Source organism: Nyctereutes procyonoides, unplaced genomic scaffold (assembly GCF_905146905.1).
Source record: "Nyctereutes procyonoides isolate TBG_1078 unplaced genomic scaffold, NYPRO_anot_genome, whole genome shotgun sequence".
NCBI classification, from domain to species: domain Eukaryota; kingdom Metazoa; phylum Chordata; class Mammalia; order Carnivora; family Canidae; genus Nyctereutes; species Nyctereutes procyonoides.
In genome coordinates this window covers 13,893,248-13,913,059 of record NW_026575137.1, presented here as the reverse complement: position 1 = coordinate 13,913,059, position 19,812 = coordinate 13,893,248, and the positions used below count along the sequence as shown (strand labels likewise).

Sequence of the window (19,812 nt, the reverse complement as noted above, 5' to 3'; positions counted from 1 at the left end):
ATTTGGTAATTATAATTATACAACTTCTCCACTCTTTCATGTGGCCTATCACTAGGGCAGATTACTTAGGAATCACTGTCAAGGACTCTTGGATTCTCCTCTGCTGATTCCTCCATTTGCCTTATTTATATAAAACATCAATGCCCCCACTTCCTAGTCTTAGTTCACCATTCCAGCTACAACACCAGAAACAAGAATTCAAACCAAGCCCTGAAGTTTATAGGCAGCAAATATAGCCAAACACTGGAAATTATTTAACTACATACCCATCTACAAAATTCTTCCCCTAGATCAAAAATGATATAAAATTATAATTAATTTTATTAATAATTATGTAGCTTTTCTGAACTGTTACACAGGAAGATGTACCAGAATATTCATCTCCTTTATAATATAAAAGGGGTTCCCTGTGAGAGTAAAGACACTACCCATAAGTTATAGGGAACTCTTTCTCACTTCTTATATAAGGAAACTACAGAATGAATCTAGACTACATTATTCATTATCATCACTACCACCATTAACTTATAACAGTGCAAGTGAGGAAATCAATGATAGTACAATAAAGTACACAGCCCAAGTCAGCATTTCTGAACTCTGTTAAATTTCTGAAAAAGTAAGTTGTCTTAGTGTGTTTGGGCTGCTATACAAAATATCACAGACTGAGTAGCTTACAACAGCAACAGAAGTTTATTTCTCACAGTTCTGTTGGCTGGGAAGTCCAAGATCAAAGTGCCAACGTGGTCTGGTTTGAGGGCCCTCTTCCCGGTACACAGCTGGTACCTTTTCACTGTGTCCTCATATGGCAAAAGAGGTAGGCATCTCTCTGGAGCCTCTTTTATAAGGCACTAATCCCATTTATGAGGGCTCATGACTTAAGCATCTCCCAAAGACCCTACCTCCTAATACCATCATCTTTGGGGATAATTTCAATATATGAATTTTGGCGGGGGGTGGTGACAATGACACACAACACATTCAAATGACTACTATAGTAGTAGTCATTCAAATTAATCCCACCTTATTTAAGAGAATTAAAGTGTTTTTTTAAAAGGCCATATATATATTAATAGCTTTACCAATACTTCCTCCAGCATAGTGCTCAAGCTTCGAGGACAAGATAGGATACTTTCCTATGCTCTTTAAGACTACTTAAATGAATAGTGGATTTCGAGAGCACCAAAACATGCAAGAGAACAAGACTGTCCTGTAACTCCAAGCACTGACCAGGATTAAAAAGCACATACATATATTAACAAAGAGCTGAGGGGGTTTAATCCGTTTTTACATTTTAAAGTCTTGGTTGAGGTACAAAAGATTTTAGGTTTGTGGTTTTTTTGTTTGTTTGTTTTTTGTTTTTTTTTTTTTTTAATGAACAGCAAGTATTCAATAAATAGCTTTGCAAATGGTCACTTTTATCAGGTCAAAAGACTATAGGTTTTAGGGGGTGGGGGCTTCTTGTTGTTTTGTTGTTTCTTAAACTTTCTAGGTGACACAAAGGCCAGAATAAATAGTTCTTTAAAAACAAATTTACTACTACTCTAGGTTAAAGAAGTTTTTTTGCAAGATTTATTAATACAATGAGCTAAAAGATCATATACAACCAACCATAGGGTTAAGAACTATGTATCAAGTCTTGCCCTATTTTCCAGATGAGGCCCAAAGAGGCTGAAAAGCAAGATAAGCAAAAGGAGGAAAGCACATAGTTAAATGTAAGCTACTCAGTTATGTGCTAGATCCACATGTATTTATTAGAGGGAACTAGTTAAATGAGTCAGACTGGGACCACTGATGATGTGTCATGAATCAAACTCTGTATCTGAAGTCAGGGGAAAAAAAAAATAAATGCTCACAAGTAAAATCTGAAGGATCTAAAGGCGGTTTGATGACCGATATGTTTCTCAGAGTAAACAGCTAACAGTTAAATATATTCTGAGTGAAATATTAATTCACCAAAAATAGTTCAATGTGAACATCAAGGTGGCATTTGATCTAACACAACAACTTGGGTCACCTTCTCATCCCAAAAAAATCTCTATTAAACTAATTATAGGGGTGCCTGGGTGGCTTGGTCAGTTGAGCATCCGACTCTTGGTTTCAACTCAGGGCATGATCTGAGGGTGGAAAGATAGAGCTCTGCACTCAGCAGGGAATCTGCTTGAGATTCTCTCCCTACCTCCCTCTCCCACCTTCTGGCTCACACCCATGAACTCTCTAAATCTTAAACAAAACAAAACAAAAAGCTAATTACAGAGATATGCTAAGGCAAAGGCAATATATTATAATTATTATCTCTAGAGTCACCCACAATCATCATAAATCTCTTTCTCTAGGTCTCTTTAGAAGACTATATAAATATCTTGGCAATGTTTTTACAGTGCACTGAAGAGCAGCAAACTAAATGTTGGTAGAATTAAACTGAACTTTACAAATGAGACATGCCTTCTTATCAAGGCATTTAGCAATATTATATTTTTGTAATGATCTGTTCTGAATTAGACCTCAGATTTCTAACTTTAAGTTGTATTTATTACATTGTCAAATATCAATAGTAGTATTAACAGATTCGTATCTATAAATCTAAAGGATCCCTTCATTTAACCAAACATCCCACACTAAATTTATGAAATAAGTATTTACTTCATTGTGATTCTACAATGTAGTAATTTGAAATAATTTAAATTAAATATAGGCTTATTCAGTTTTACTAGTACATATGTAACTTTTTAACTTAATTTTCTACTATACTAATCAGAACTTAACATAGGAAAATAAACTGTTTAAAAACGTGTTTCATCTATAATGTCTTACTGAAAAATTAATTCCAATCACTAACCTAAGTATTACTCTCCAGGGATGGACAATGCTGAATAATTTGTCCAAATGTCAACTGCAATTTTCATAAATCTCTTCTACCTCAAAATTTTAAACATCTGCAAAAAATACTTGTTTTGAGAGTAGTTTACATTCATGACACTTGACCTTTTGCTGTACACACCACAAAATTCAAGTCTCAAATACCATGCAGCAAGAAACCTGATCATTCCTGCAGTAGCCATCTGCATGGTCCAATATCAAATATTAGTTCTAGGCTGCACTAAGTCATGTGTTACAAATCTTTTTCTACAGGCTCTATAATTAGTTGTAATTTGCCTCTTTTAAAATGTGTTTCTTATGGGACATCTGGCCTTGAAACTTCCACCTTCCCATTGAAAAAATACTTAGTGTATGGATTTTTTTTTCTCTTTTAATATGGAACACTCCATGGGTGGTATAACTAAGTCCAGACTTTAAAAAAAAATTAAATTCCAGGAACAGACGATGATTAAGACCATTTAAGTATTACCTAAAATAAATGTAAAGTAAAACTCTGTTGTAATATAACTACATCACAGACTTCTATATCAATCTCCCATGTATTTTATATTTACAAAATAAATTCTCATGATAATACAGCATTGGTCTACTTAGTTCCAGAAACTATATCAGTTAAACTGGTTAATAAAGGTTTAGAATGAAAGATTTCGAAAAAGGAGAAAAAGAGTCCAATGGGTTAATATGACAAAGTATCTTTTTAAAATAGGAAATTAAAAAAATTAAATTAAATTAAAAAAAATAAAATAGGAAATTATTTTATCATAAATAATCATAATTTCAGACTAAAGTTATATTTAGGATTACACTAAAATTGCCTTAACATTTAATAAACTATTAATTTGTAAAATTTAAATTATTAATATTCATCAACTCATTTGGTTCTAGAAAGCATTTTTTAAACTTGCAAGTTAAATATGGGCTAAGGAAAAAGTAATAAAATGAAAGAGACACTACTTTTCTCTATGATGAAAATGGAAAAATTTATGATATACTGCAATCAGGCCTATCTGCTTTCTAGATTAAATAATTTTTGCTAGAAACTCCTTAAAAAATCAGTATTACATCTTTATAAAAAGCGAAAACCAAAACACTAAAGAGAAATGTAAGATGGGTCAGAGAAAGGCTAGGTCAGGAAAAAAAAAAATCAGCTTCTGATGCCAAAACGTCAATGTAATTTGATAGGTTTCTTAAATTCCACATAATCATATGGTATTTGTCTTTCTCTGACTTATTTGGCTCATCAAAACACTCTCTAGCTCTATAGATGTCATTGCAAATGGCAAGATTTTCATTCTTTTTATGGCTGAGTAATATTCCATTGTGTGTGTGTGTGTGTGTATATATATATGTATATATATATCATATATATGATATATGTGTGTGTGTATTATATCATAGCTTATTTACCCATTCAAACCAGCAAAGGGGAAAAAAAGAAGCAAACCAAGAAACGAACTCCTAACTATACAGAACTGATAGTCGTTACCAGAGGAGAGATGTGTGTGAGAATGGGTTAAAAAGGTGATGGGGATTAAGGGGTACACTTGTGATGAGCACCAGGTATTATATTTAAATGTTAAATTACTATAACCTACAGCTGAAATTACTATAATACTGTAGTTTAACTGGAATTAAAATAAAAACTTAAAATTTGATATGAAGGTAAATTCACTATATTTTCATCTCAAAAAATGACAAATTTCCATCTCATTTAGAAATGTCATGTAAATATAAGAAAATCATATAGGTCTTTTGCAAAAACTCAAAAACCTTCACCTGAAAATTGGACACAATCAGGTCCTACTTCTAGTAGATACAGATAATAAGCCATCTATATGATCCCTATGATGTTTAATTAGATAAAGTAAAATTAGTATGAAAATAACCACAGAATAATTTATCCAAATATAAGAATATCCTTTTTTTTAGAATATCCTTTTACAATTAATTATGCTACATTAATAGGCATGTGAGAAACAGTAAGTGTACATAAACTTTTTGTAAAAGGTGACATATCCCAAACATTAAAAATTAACACCAATAACTATTAAAACCGGTTAACAAACAACTAGGTTCAAAAACTTCTTACCTGTATTCCATCTTTAAGTTTCAAAATGCATTCCATTGTATTGATGGTAATTACCACTGGTTCTGAACCCAGTTTTGTCCATGGTACATGGATCCTCAACTCATGAATATGTCCACTTAAAAAAGTAAATGGCAATTTCAATTCCTTAAAACACAAAACATTAAGTTAGTAAGTGCTTAATTTTTTCACTCTAATACTCAAATTACTTTCTAAAAAGAGAAATGAAATTTCTAAAAATATTTTTAAAAATACTATTCATCAAAAGGTAACAAATAACTTGTTCAATTATAGCTAATGATACACCACAAAAACTTATTGTACAAGTTACTCTTATTAAGCTACTTAACCTGCCTAGGACCCGTTTCTTTTTCTGATGAGTCAATATAAAACACAATACGTGGTACATAACAAAGGTTCACACATGGTAGTGGTTGTAATAATCATCGTAAACAGCAGGGTTGAGATAACTGAATGGGATATTTAAAATCTCTATTAAAAACATGTATTTTTTAAAACTAATAGAGCAGGATTGTAAAGCAAGTTCAAAGGAAGGGCGTGGGAGCAGAGTTAAGAGATAGGAGAGCGGCCCAACAAAATAAAAACTGACCAACCTTGAAAACTAAAAATAGTATTGAGCTTTACCCAATTAAAGATTGTACCTGGAAACTATCTGGTCATAAAATGTAAATGTTTGCTGACTGATTTCCATTATTATTAGAAAGAAGTGGGGAATACCTGGGTGGCTCAGCGGTTTGGCGCCTGCCTTTGGCCAAGGGTGTGATCCTGGAGTCCAGGGATCGAGTCCTACATCGGGCTCCCTGCATGGAGCCTGCTTCTCCCCCTGCCTGTGTCTCTGCCTCTCTCTCTCTCTCTCTCTCTCTCTCTCTCTGTCTCTCATAAGTAAATAAATAAAAATCTTAAAAAAAAAAAAGAAACTGTAAAGCAGCAGAAAAAAATTTACTTTAAAAAAACAAATTTATATAAAGTGCTTAGAATATTATCCTCCTCTAAGAACAATCATTATAAAAATGCTAACTATGCTTACAAATATGTGGGTCTCATATATGTCTTCACAAGTTTTTTTTCTGCAAGGGCAGAATACTTAAAATCTATTTCTACTGTATTATTCTAATGGAATGTCACAATTTAAGTATTTGCCATTATTAAGCTGAAAGATTAATTTCTTTTTTTTTAAGATTTTATTTATTTATTCACAAGAGACACAACACAGAGAGAGGCAGAGACACAGGCAGAGAGAGAAGCTGACGCCATCCATGCAGGGAGCCTGATGTGGGACTAGATCCAGGGTCTCCAGGATCACACCGCAGGCTGAAGGTGGTGCTAAACCACTGGGCCACCAGGGCTGCCCTGAAAGATTAATTTCAAGTGTAAATCAACTGGCACAGATTATATTTTCAACAGCATCTATAACAAAAACAATGTTTACTGAGCACTTACTATGTACGGGGTACTTTACCTGAATACAATTCTTTAATCCTTATTAGAGCCCAAAAAGGTAAATACTATTAATCTACCCATTTTACAGATGAAGAATCTGAGTTATAGAAAGGTCAAGTAACTTCCCAAAATGACACATCTTGGAAAACCAAGACTCAAAACTGGAAAATATGATGCCAGAACCTTGCTCCTCACAATTATACTGCAACAATACTTAACAATACTTACTTAAACTTTCCATTGGTTATGCATCTATTTGAACAATGAGCCCATGATATTGCCATCTCTACCACTTCCTGACTTGTGAAACAATAAGACATTTGTGAAATGCCCAAAGTTGCAATTTATGGGCACAAATCAGATTCTCACAAACGAAGTTAAAAGCATGTGAATCAAACTCAAGACCTAGGTATTATTAAAATGTTGTTAATCAACTTTCTACTACCTAAACACTAACACATGAGGCAGCATTCTATATTTAAACATAGAATTTTGAACTATATCACCCATACTGAAATCTGCTTTAAGGTCAACACTTATCGGGCAGCCCCGGTGGCGCAGCGGTTTAGCGCCGCCTGCAGCCCAGGGTGTGATCCTGAAGACCCCCATCCAGTCCCACGTCGGGCTTCCTGCATGGAGGAAGCCCGCTTCTCCCTCTGCCTGTGTCTCTGCCTGTCTCTGTCTCTCTCTCTCTCTGAATGAATAAATAAATAAATCTTAAAAAAAAATGGTCAACACTTATTAATCATCTAACTATAAGCAAGATGGCTTCCATTTCCCCAGAATTGTGATATATGAGAATACATTATGCCTTGCTAAAGATAAAACACAAATGTTGATATAATAGACCATCCTAATGTAATTATAAGACAATTTTCATTCCTTTTACTTCATATACTGTACAACTTCAAAATTTTATTCACTTGTAACTATTCAGAAATACATTGTAAAAAAAATGCATTCCTAAAATCAGAATATCTATGACTGCACAAAGAATGTTAGTAACAAAGAATTTAAGAAGGGTGTTAAATAGTTTTTAGAAACCTAATTCTAGGTAGGCTATAACAAAATATTCTTACGGACAACAGGCATACTTTAAATTTAACAAGTAAAAGCAAACAGACAAAACTAAAAACCTTCATGCAGCAAAGAAAACATTCAAGATAGTGAAAAGGCAACCTATGTAATGGGAAAAAATATTTGCAAACCATTATCTGATAAGGAATTAATATCTAAAATAACAGAAAGTAATCCAATTTAATAATGGATGAATGACTGAAGAGACATTTCTCAAAAGAATACATACAAATCGCCAGCAAGTTTATGAAAAGATGTTCAACATCACTAAGCAGGGAAATGCACATCAAAACCACAATAACCTACCATCTCATACCTGTTAGAATGGCTACTACCAAAAAACAAAAATAAGAATGGCCACTATCAAAAAACAAAAAGTAACAATTGCTGGTAAATATGTGGACAAATATTTCTGTTAGTAAAAATGTAAAATGATGCAGCCTCTAAAGAAAGCATTAGGGATCCCTGGGTGGCGCAGCGGTTTGGCGCCTGCCTTTGGCCCAGGGCGCGATCCTGGAGACCCGGGATCGAATCCCACGTCGGGCTCCCGGTGCATGGAGCCTGCTTCTCCCTCTGCCTGTGTCTCTGCCTTTCTCTCTCTCTCTGTGACTATCCTAAGTAAATAAAAAATTAAAAAAAAAAAAAAAGAATTTCATCTTAAAAAAAAAAAAAAAAAAAAGAAAGCATTATAGATGCTCCTCAAAAAATTAATAGAATCACTATGATAAATCAGTTGAGTATACACCAAAAAACTGAAAACAGGATCTCAAAAAGATTTGCATTACCATGTTCACTGCAACATTATTCACAATAGTCAAAAGATGGAAGCAGCCTAAATGTCCACTGAAAAATAAATGGATAAAGAAGATATGCTATATACAATCAAATATATCCAGTCTTTTAAAAAGAGGAAATTGTCTTGTGCTATAAAATGAATAAACATGTTGAAGACATTATGCTAAGTGAAATAAACCGGTCACAAAAAGACAAACACTGTATGATTCTACTTATACAAGATTCCGAAGGTAGTCAAATTCTTTCAAAATAAAATGATGGTTGCCAGGGGCTGGGGGAAATAAGGAAAAAGGAAGTTGTTAAATGAGTATACAGTTATAATTTTTGAAAGATGAAAAAGGTCTACAGATCTATTCAATAACAATGTGCATACAGTTATAATTAGTGTATACTTCAAGATGGTTAAGATGGTAAGTTTTACACATTTTTTACTACAAAATAAAAATGAATACAGGACAGGACTTCAAGAATTCTCAATTAGGAATTTGGCAAGTCCTCTTTCCAAAAAGCAACAAAACTAGACAAAGTTGTCAAAAATGATAGAAAAAAATCAGAAGTATAACCTCAGGAAACAGTATTTGTTGGTACAAGCTACAAAACAGCAGATCGGCCAGAAAATTAGCAGAAAGATCAAGAGAATAAAACAGCCAAAGATGACCTTGCTATGATTTCACATATCCCTGATAGTCTGGATAGCTATATGCATTTGCCAGGCTGTGCTTACTTAGAGGAGTGGGAACTAACAAGCTACTCATTCATGATTAACCAAGAGGCCTTGTAAAACTCAGTAAGTTAAGAAAGGAAAGAAAGATAAAAAAAAAAAAAATCCGATTTACAAACTCTCTGAATTGAGAATATATATATATATATATATATATATATATATATATATATATATATATAGTGGAAGCCTTACTAGTTCAATGGTTTAAATAGCTTCTAGCCAACCACTGGCTGATGACTAAATTATACTGACCCAGGGTAATCCCTAGAAAGCCAGAACCAAACACACAAAGAATTGGGGAACTGGGCGAGGAGGAAAAGCACCAACATTAGAGGCCACACACTATAGGGGAAACACCACAAATGTGGTTCAGGCAAGTCACTAAAGAAATAAACCAACAAGAACAACAACCATCCCCTGGATAGAGGAAATCAGAGTTCAGAGTTGCTTCAACTTACTATCTAAAATGTCCAGTGTTCAACCAAAAAATATATGAAACATGGAAAGTAGACAAAGTAAATAAAAACTATCTCTAAGGGTGCTCAACTGTACAACTTAGTTCACAAAGACTTCAAAATACCTATTATAACTATGTACAAATAATAAAGGAAACCATATTTACATAATTCAGGGAATATAGGACAATTCATCAAATAGAAAATATCAATGAAACAAATTACCAAGAAGAACTAAATGGAGACTATGGAATTGAGAAGCACAGTAAATTAAGTGAAAAATCCACTAGAAGAGCTCAGTATCAACTGGCAAAAGAATCAGTAAATCCACCCCCTAACACATCTCCATTAAAAATGTAGAAAGCCGGAGACAAAAAGAAAATCTTAAAATCAGAAACAAAACGGCTAACTTCTCATTACAAACAATAATGGCAAGAATGTAATGAGCCGACATTTAAAAATAATAACTGTCAACCAAAAATTCTATATCCAGCAGATATCCTTCAAAAATGAAGGCAAGGGGATCCCTGGGTGGCTCAGCGGTTTGGCGCCTGCCTTTGGCCCAGGGCGCGATCCTGGAGTCCCGGGATCGAGTCCCGCATCGGGCTCCCGGCATGGAGCCTGCTTCTCCCTCTGCCTGTGTCTCTGCCTCTCTCTTTCTCTATCATAAATAAATAAATAAAATCTTTTAAAAAAAAATGAAGGCAAAATAAAGGAATACCCAAAGACTCAGATAATTCCGTTAATCCTAAAAGTACATCTATCTGATTGAAAGGAACACCAGACAATAACTCAAATTCACACAAAAAGCATCAATAAATGTAATTTTATCATTTTTTTCTGATTTAAAAGGCCATTATCTAAAATAATCAAATTGAAAAACAAATAAAATAAAATAATCAAATTGTACTACCACTGGACTTATAACACATAAAGATGTAACACTAGCACAAAGTAGTAGACATTTAAACGAAATAATGGAGCTACAACAGAGAAAGTTTCTGTATTTTAATGTAACAAATTTAGCATTAATCTGAAATAGAAATTGGATGCAGGGGATCCCTGGGTGGTGCAGCGGTTTGGCGCCTGCCTTTGGCCCAGGGCCCGATCCTGGAGACCCGGGATCGAATCCCACGCCGGGCTCCCGGTGCATGGAGCCTGCTTCTCCCTCTGCCTGTGTCTCTGCCTCTCTCTCTCTCTCTCTCTCTCTCTCTCTCTCTCTGTATGACTATCATAAATAAAAAATTTAAAAAAAAAGAAATTGGATGCATATTGTAATCCTTTGAGCAACCACTAAGAACAAAAATGTGAAAATTAAAATGAAACATTAAAAATATCTACTTAATATAAAAAAAAAGTAGTAAAGCATTATGAGGGAAAAAAGACACAAAAAACATTGAAAATAGAAAATGGTAGATGTAAATCCAACCATACAATTAAAAACATTAAATGTGAACAGATTAAATACTCCAATCAAAAGGCAAAGATTGTAAGACTGGACTTTTTTTTTTTTTTTAAGAGTGGGGGTAATGGAAAAGAAAGAAAATCTTAAGCTGGCTCCACACCTAGCACAAGCCTGATGTAGGGCTCGATTGCACAACACTGAGATCATGACCTGTGCCAAAAATCAAAGTAGAACGCTTAACTGACTGAGCCACCTAGGCACCCCAAGGCTGGATTTTAAAAGATCCAAATATATGTTCTCTTCAAAAGACAAACTTTAAATTCAAAAGCAAATAGGCTGAAAATAAATCTTAAAAAACATATGAAAAAATAATTTTTTTCTACAGATATAAAGAACAGATTGATGGTTGCCAGGGGTATGGGGTGGGCAAAATGAGTGAAAGGAGTCAAAAGGTACAAACTTCCAGCTGTAAAATAATTCAGGGGGATGTAATGTACAGGAGGACTTTAATGATACTAAACTATATATCTGAACATTGCTAAGAGAATAAATCCTCTAAGTTCTTATTACAAAAATAAATTCATTAACTATGCAGGGTGACAGATATTAACTAAATTTATTTTGATAATTGATCCTTTTGCAATATATAAAATATCAAATTATGTAGTACACCTGATTTTACACTCTTATGTCAAGTATACATCAATTAAAAAGCAATAAATGAGACTCCAAGGAAATCATGTGACCCAGTTTCTTGCCTGGAATACCTGAAATACATTTTCTTGCTATTTAGAGAAACAGTATAGATTCTCTTTTAAGCATATAGTAAATTTTCATTTCTATGATACTATTTCTACCAGTGTTTCTGTCCTCCTGTTTTGTTTGTTTATTTTTGAGAGGGAAGCAGTGGGAGGGAGTGAGGGAGAGAGAAAATCTTAAGCAGGCTCCACACCCAGTGTGGAGCCCAACACAGGGCTCAATCTCAGGATCCTGAGATCATGACCTGAGCCAAAATCAAGTCAGACATTTAACCAACTGAGCCACCAAGGTGCCCTATTTCTGTTTTTCATATGACTGTTTTCCAAAGTGAATAATTTATCTCAGTCTTGGGATGAAATAAAAATGAACGAGATGAAATTTGAAAAGAGGTAGTTAAAGCTAAATAACACGCCAGTAAAACTTTCAAAGAGATGATACTAGGCATGAAGAAAAACAACACAGAAGTTGAAGACAATTAAAAAACAGTGTACTGAGAAAAATATATGTGTATAATGCAAACAGCAACCACAGAACAGCTGGAGTAATTACACTATTAACAAAATAGACTTTAAAGAAAACAAATGTTAAAGATAACATGAGACACTTTATAATGATAGAAAGGTTAATTCAAGAAAATATAAAAACATACATGAGCATAGCAACAAAACCCCAAAATACATAAAGCAAAAACTAACAAAAGTAAAAAAAAAAAACAAAAAAAAACAGCTAAACAGTCAAAGACTTTAATATTCACAATAACCGGGCAGCCAAGGTGGCTTAGCGGTTTAGCGACGCCTTCAGCCCAGGGCCTGATCTGGAGACCCGGGATGGAGTCCCATGTCAGGCTCCCTGCATGGAGCCTGCTTCTCCCTCTGCCTGCGTCTCTGCCCCTCTCTCCCTCTCTCTCTGTCTCTCATGAATAAATAAAATATTTTTAAAAAAATAAATATTCAAAATAACGTATAGATAGAAAAATCAACCATATGGGAGACTCGAACAACACTATCAACAAATTAAACCTGAAATGTATAAACCACTCCATCCAGCAAATACAAAAATACACATTCATCAAGGAAAACCAGAAAGCATTTGAACTGAATGAAAATGAAAATACAACGTAACAAAATTTATGGGATGCAGCTAAAGACATTTGTAGCTGTTTAAATGCCTATAACAGAAGAAATATCCCAAATCAATAACCTAAACTTCTACCTGAAAAGGTAGAAAAACAAGCCAAATCCAGCTAACCAAACTGAACAAGCAAAAAGGACCACAATACTAACAAAATGCAGGGAAGTGGGAGGGCATATACAGTCAAACTGTTAAGACTGTTCAGGAAATGGTAAAAGTACTAAGTTACACTCTAATAAGTTAAATATGCATTTTGTAACCTTTAGGGTAAGCAACTGAAGCAATTTTTAAAACAGCATTATTAAGAAGACTTTAAAGCAAGAAGAATTACTAGAGTGAAAGACATTTCAGGACAATTTTTAAGCATTCTCAACAATAAGATAACACTTAAATTTGTGTACACCTAATAGCAATTTCTAAATATGTAAAGTGAAAGTTGACAAAATTAAAAAGTAGAATAATAACTGTAGATATTAATATACCTTAATCATTGACAGAACAAGCAGATACAAAAATCCACATGGATTTACAAGATCTTAGAAACTCTATTAGTCAATTTGAAGTAAATTAATTTATAGAATACAGCAACAACTGCAAAATACACACTTTTTATCAAGTGCACACAGAATGTTCACAAAAATAGACCATATACTGATTCATAACTGTAATGGATTAAAATGATACAGAGACTATGCTGACCATAGTGAAATTAAATTAGAAATCAATAAAAGAGGAGCACCTGGATGGCTCAATGGTTCAGCATCTTCCTTTGACTCAGGTCCTCATCCCAGGCCCAATCCCACATGGGGCTCCTTGCAGGAAGCCTGCTTCTCCCTCTGCCTATGACTCTGCCTCTCTCTCTGTCTCTCATGAATAAATAAAATATTTTTAAAAAATAAATAAAATAAACTGGACCAAAAAAAAAAAAAAAAAAAACAACTTATCGCTTTACGTATGACAATTCAGAGCAGGGGAAGGAAAACTTTTGCAGTAAGGGCCAGATAGTACATATTTAAGGCTTTTGCAAGCCATGCACTCTCTGTCCCAGCTACTCAACTCTTAACCATTTTAGTTTGCAAAAGCTGTTAGACAATATGTAAACAAATTAAAATAGCTGTGCTCTAATAAAATTTTACTTACAAAAGCAGGCCCAAGCCATTGTTTGCTGATCCCTAGTTTTGACAAAAATGGAGAAATTCATTGAAAAACATGACCAAAAAAAAAAATACTAAAAAAGAAAAAAGGAAAAATATAACTAACCAAAACTAACAGAAAGATATAAAAATCTAAACAGTCCTTTTTACTAAAGAAATTAAACCAGAGGGGTGCCTGGGTGACCCACTCAGTTAAGTACTGACTCAGTTTCACCTCTGGTCATGATCTCAGGGTCCTGAGATGGAGCCCCAAGTTGGGCTCCAGGCTCAAGGTGGAGTCCACTTGGTCCTCTCCCTCCCCCGCCCCCCATTCCTCCTCCCCCACTAAAGTAAATAATAAAATCTTTTTTTTTATTAAATCAAGAATTTAAAACTTTCCAACTAAGAAAACTCCTGACCCACATGACTCCAGCATTCATTTTTCCTAACATTTAAAAAATTAATAAAAGAACAAAGTTGGAGATTATATACTTCTTGATTTCAAAACTTACTACAAAGTTCTGGTAATCAAAACAAAGTGAAACTGACAACAACAGACCTACAAACCACCAAGGAAACTGTACTGAGACCCTAGAAATAAACCCTCACATCCCTCCCAGGTGATTTTCAAGAAGGTTGCCATGACCATTCAAAAACAATGAAATCTTGCCATTTGCAGCAACATGGATGGAACTAAAGTGTATAATGCTAAGTGAAATAAGTCAGAGAAGAACAAATATTGTAGGATTTCACTGATATGTGGAATTTAAAAAAATGAGTAAAAGGTGGAAAAAAAAGAGGAAAGTAAACTAATTAACAGACTCTAAACCATACAGAATAAACCAATGGTTACCAGAGGAGGGGGTGGGGGGATGGTTTAAATAAGTGACAGATACTAAGAGAGCAGTTGTCATGATGAGCACAGGGTGATTAAAATCAAAACAAAACAAGAGTATCTTCATGTCCCTGGAATAAGTGAATATTTCTTAAACAAAATAATGGAAAAGACTGACAACTTGGACCTTACTGAAATTATGAACTTCTATTCATCAAAAGATAATTTTAAGAGAGTAAAAAGCCAAGCCACAGACTGGGAGAAGATATTGCAAAATATATCTGACAAAGGGCTCACTTCCAAAATATGTAAAGAACCCCTACACACCAATTTAAAAAATACCCAATTTTATTAAAAAGGCAAAAGAATTAGAGACTTTCAAAAGAGGGTATTCAAATAGCCAATAAGCAGCACGTGAAAATATGTTCAACATCAGTCATTAAGAAAAAAGCAAATTTAATGAGACACCATTACACACCCAGCAGAACGGCTAAAATTAAAATAACAAACATGCCAAGTAATAGCAAATTTCTGAAGTAACTGGACCTCTCAAACACCATTGAGAAGAATGTAAATGGATACAACCACTTTGGAAAACTATGGCAGTATCCATCAAAGCTAAACAAATACATACCTCCTAAGTATACATCTAAGGAAAATTTACATCTATGTCCACCAAAATACACATACAAGAATGTTTACAAGAACCTTTTTCATAAGAGCCCAAAGCAGAAACCACCCAAATGTACATGAGTGGGAAAATAAATTGTGAATCTTTAGCCAATGGAATACCACAAGACAATATAAAGCACTACAGCTCCTGCTGCAACATGGGTTAATTTTAGCCATTAAGTTAAACAGCCAGACTAGTGATTCCAATTTATTAAGGTTCAAGAACAGGTAAAACTTTATGTTGACAAAAGTCAGAATAATGGTCACCTGTTTTAGGGGTTGGGGATACTGATTTGCAAAGGGGAGCCATTCAAAGGCAGGAAATATTCTATTTCATCTTCACAGTGGTTACACACCTGTACACATGCATAAAAACGGAGCTGTATACTTAGGGCTTGTGGTCATTTTTTAAAAATGAAAATACTGGGGGATCCCTGGATGGCTCAGTGGCTTAGTGCCCTGCCTTCCTCCTAGTGCGAGATCCTGGAGTCCTAGGATCGAGTACCACATCAGGCTCCATGCGTGGAGCCTGCTTCTCTCTCTGCCTATGTCTCTGTGTCTCTCATGAATAAATAAAAAATCTTAAAAAAATAATAAAATAAATAAAAGAAAATATTAAGATAATTAACCCTGGATAAAAGAGGAAGGAAGCAAGAGTACTATTTCTTAGTGATAACTCTAGATTACTCAATAATAAAAGGAGCAGAATATAAAAATTATTAACTTTCACCATCAGGTTAAGACTTGCCCTTATCTCTGAGATGCCTGGGTGGTTGAGCATCTATCTGCCTTTGGCTCAGAACTTGATTCCTGGGACCGAGTTCCGCATCGGGCTCCTTGCTTCTCCTCCCTCTGCCTGTGTCTCTAAAAAGCAGCTGGTCTGGCCCTTCTGAGTTTCCACAGATAATTTTTGTAACCTCAAGGCCTAACAGAGTTGCCTGGCACATGTTAGTAATAAATGTACTCAGTGGATTAATAAAAATATAAACTTTAAAATTACAGTTCAGCTACATCAGACCATTTCTCAAGTTAAAAAAAAAAAAACTAAAAAGTGAAGATGAAATAAGTTTTCCATTTTGCTGGCATTCTCAATCTGTGTCTGCTCAATTCTCTGAGGATGCCATGGGTAAAGTCATCTTTCCTATGAAGAAATAGAAATTTCTTGCTTTCAGCCCCTTCCATTTCCCAAAAAGAAGAATGGGAATATACTGTTTTCTAGCTTCATGCAGAAATCTTAGCAATGTAAATTAGCAGCTCGGTAATGCTTCCGAATTGAGTCAGCAGACTGAACGATTCTGACAAGAACAATGAAACTGATTTCTGTTGAGGCACCTTTCGGGAATCGAATTCTAACAAACCATCACTAGTCACGAAGCATGAAGAAAACTTCTGTAAAGGAGGGTGTGTAGTTTCAGAGTAGTCCAAAATAGTTCAAGAGAAAATTCAAGTTTTTAAAGCATATAGCCTAAGTACAGGAAACAATGGATTATTACTATACTAGCTGAAAACGTTTCCAGTTAATGACAGCGCCACAGCTTACCTGTTCCAGCACGTCCAATTTTAACTCGAGCTTGCTGAGAACCACGTCTCCACCCCATAGTGAAAGCTGTAGATCTGATGGCTTTAAATTCTTGATGTAGCGATTCACATAGCTCATTAAAATTGGAGTCACATAGGATTCCAGCATCTTTTAAGGTGCAGAGTCAAAGTCAGAAGCTGAAGGGGGTAAAGACAAACATGAGAAGTAACTGAGTCGGTAGGGCAGCGAAGGTGGGAAAAAAAAAAAAAAAAAAGGCTTTTCTCAGGAGGGGTTGGAGAGGCCTAAAAGCAACAACAGTCCCCACCAAAACAGCCGCTGCCCCGCTCCCAGAAGCCGAAAGCACAAGGGGGCTGTGTCTACTCCAGCTGCAACTGCTGACTAGTACAACTGCCCTCAACTCGCCCGGTGAGTGGGAGGCCTAAGCTGATGAACCGAAGGGAGCAGACCCCCCAGAATGGGAGAAAGAAGGGAGCGAGCGGGATCCCCTCTGGCCGCCGCAGCGCTTCACCAGTCCAGTTTCCCCCATGAGGCCCTCCCTCCCGGAACCCAGCCGGACCTACCACCGTAGAACCAGGGCTAGAACCAGGCCGGCTCCCGCCCCTGGCGTACCGCACCCTCGGCTGACACTTACGCCTTAGAGGACCGGGGCGTCCTCTCCACCTCCCGGGAGCCGGCACCCGCCAGCGGCCGCGGCGCAGCCTCCGGACGGCGCCACTTCCGGCGTACCCCCTTCGGTGCTCCAAACAAACTGTCCCTCCACCGCTGCCCACCGACTTCGCAGCGACGCGGGAGTCCCCAGGCTGGAGCAGCCTCTCGGGGCGTCTTCTAGGAGACCTCCCTCCTGTGCTGGGCGAGCCTGCGTCCCCGATCCGACCCCGCCAGGGTTTAAAGACAAAGCCCTAGGAAATGCGCGGGGGAGGTGGGCGGACTGGTAAAGTGGAGACACCCGCGATCCGGAAGTAGCGCTTGGGCGGGGGGCTGAAAAGCGGTTGTGGGTGGCGGAGCTCCGGTCCGGGTGGGGAAGCGCGGAGAGGCCTCGAATCCGATGAAGGGGGAAGAAAGCGGGTGCTGGTGTTTATTTTTTTTTTAATTTTTTTTTATTTATTTATGATAGTCACAGAGAGAGAGGCAGAGACACAGGCAGAGGGAGAAGCAGGCTCCATGCACCGGGAGCCCGATGTGGGATTCGATCCCGGGTCTCCAGGATCGCGCCCTGGGCCAAAGGCAGGCGCCAAACCGCTGCGCCACCCAGGGATCCCGGTACTGGTGTTTAAAGCCCTGAAAAACAAGTGGCTTTTGTTTATCTTGGGAAATGGAAGGCCTGGGGAGAGGAACTTGGGTTCAGTGGGCAGGGCAACGGCCATAAGGCCGCAGGTAGGAGCTGGGAAGGGGTCGGGGGTGGGAATGCAGATTTAAATTTAGATCCGAGGTTCGTTTGATGGAGGAAAGGTGCGATAGTGGAGAAATGGAAAGAATTCGAATGTGTAGTTTAGGGGGAATGCCTTTGTGCCAAACGTGCAGACGAGCTCTCGCGTTTATTGGCAAAAGGAGCGGTTAAGTAGCCCTAAATTCGCTGATGACGGCGGTGAAGGAATTCATAAAGAATATGGAATATAGGTGAGGTCCGGAGCCCACGACCAAGGATGAATTCTCGAGACGTCCTTCGTTCAAAACGGTGGTTTTACTGAGGCCCGGGGACAGGACCTGTGGGCGGGAGGAGCTGCTGCCCCGGGCCTGTGAGGGTGGCTCACTCTATACCTGGGAGCTGGGAGGCGTCTGGCGATGGCGGATCTCTACGGAATTTTGGGAGCGAGGTCTCCAGGACCCGAGGGGGCTAGCTGTGGTGTTGGGAAAAGGTCACTTATTACCGTCCAATAAAACCCGAGTCGTGAGACCCTTCGGATGTGTATCGGGGGGCCATGTGCTTGGGGGGTGATCGCCAACACGTAATTCCTAAAGGAATTTTTATATGTTAAAGTAGACTTGCAGGCTCCTAAGGTCAGACTAGGATCGCCTTTTGCCTTTAGCAAAGTATTGACATCAAGGCAGTTGAGTCCGTAGAGGAAGGTCCCTCTGCCTGTTTCAAGGGCTTGTCAATGTGCTGCCCCAGGTGTGCACCTTGTCCTCAGCCCTGTGTTCCCCCCATCAGAATGACCAGAGAATATTGTGAAGAACTGTTAGACTGCAGTCTAAGGTGAGACTTCAAAAAAGCGCTGGGAATATCAGAAGGAAGGGTATAAGACTCCCAGAGATAAAATGAAAAGAAATAGCTGATAAGGAACGAATTCGAGTTTTAAAAAAAATTTTTTTTTAATTTTTATTTATTTATGATAGTCACAGAGAGAGAAAGAGAGAGAGGCAGAGACATAGGCAGAGGGAGAAGCAGGCTCCATGCACCAGGAGCCCGATGTGGGATTCGATCCCGGGTCTCCAGGATCGCGCCCTGGGCCAAAGGCAGGCGCCAAACCGCTGCGCCACCCAGGGATCCCGAACTCGAGTTTTAAGAGGCATTTATTAGGCTGAAATGTTTAGCATAGGACATGCTCCCTGATTTTTTAAACAGTAACGTGTGAAGAAAACAACTACATTGAATTTTAAAAGTAGACTTTCGTTACAAAGTGATTAAAATGCCCTCCCAACAAAAAAAAAAAAAAAAAAAAAAAAGTCTTTTTAATTTAAAAACGGGAGCGCCAGTCTGGCTCAGCCCACTCATGCCACTCTTAATCTCAGGGTTGTGTGTTTCAGCCCCACGTTGAGTGTGGGAATTAATAAATAAAATAACTCACCCATCTTGTTGCATTTAATTGAAAATGGTTAATAAGTATTCCTAAATTTCTAAAGCTCTTAATTGGAATTCAGGTT

The 19,812-nt window shown here is 37.0% G+C and overlaps 1 protein-coding gene across 10 annotated transcripts in view; it reads right to left on the bottom strand.

The window, feature by feature from the left end:
- VPS13B (vacuolar protein sorting 13 homolog B) overlaps positions 1–17,864 on the bottom strand; it is a 748,802-nt gene extending 730,938 nt beyond the window's left edge. For 8 of the 10 annotated variants that reach the window (XM_055303543.1, XM_055303538.1, XM_055303542.1 and 5 more), the window contains exons 1-3: positions 17,582–17,864; positions 16,951–17,126; positions 4,967–5,110 (exon numbers count right to left, since the gene is read on the bottom strand). In XM_055303543.1, coding sequence (XP_055159518.1) covers positions 4,967–5,110; positions 16,951–17,097 — 291 coding nt within the window. In that variant the 5' untranslated portion in view covers positions 17,098–17,126; positions 17,582–17,864. The other 2 variants (XM_055303539.1, XM_055303545.1) reach the window with 2 other exon arrangements.
- Between the last annotated feature and the right edge of the window lie 1,948 nt (positions 17,865–19,812).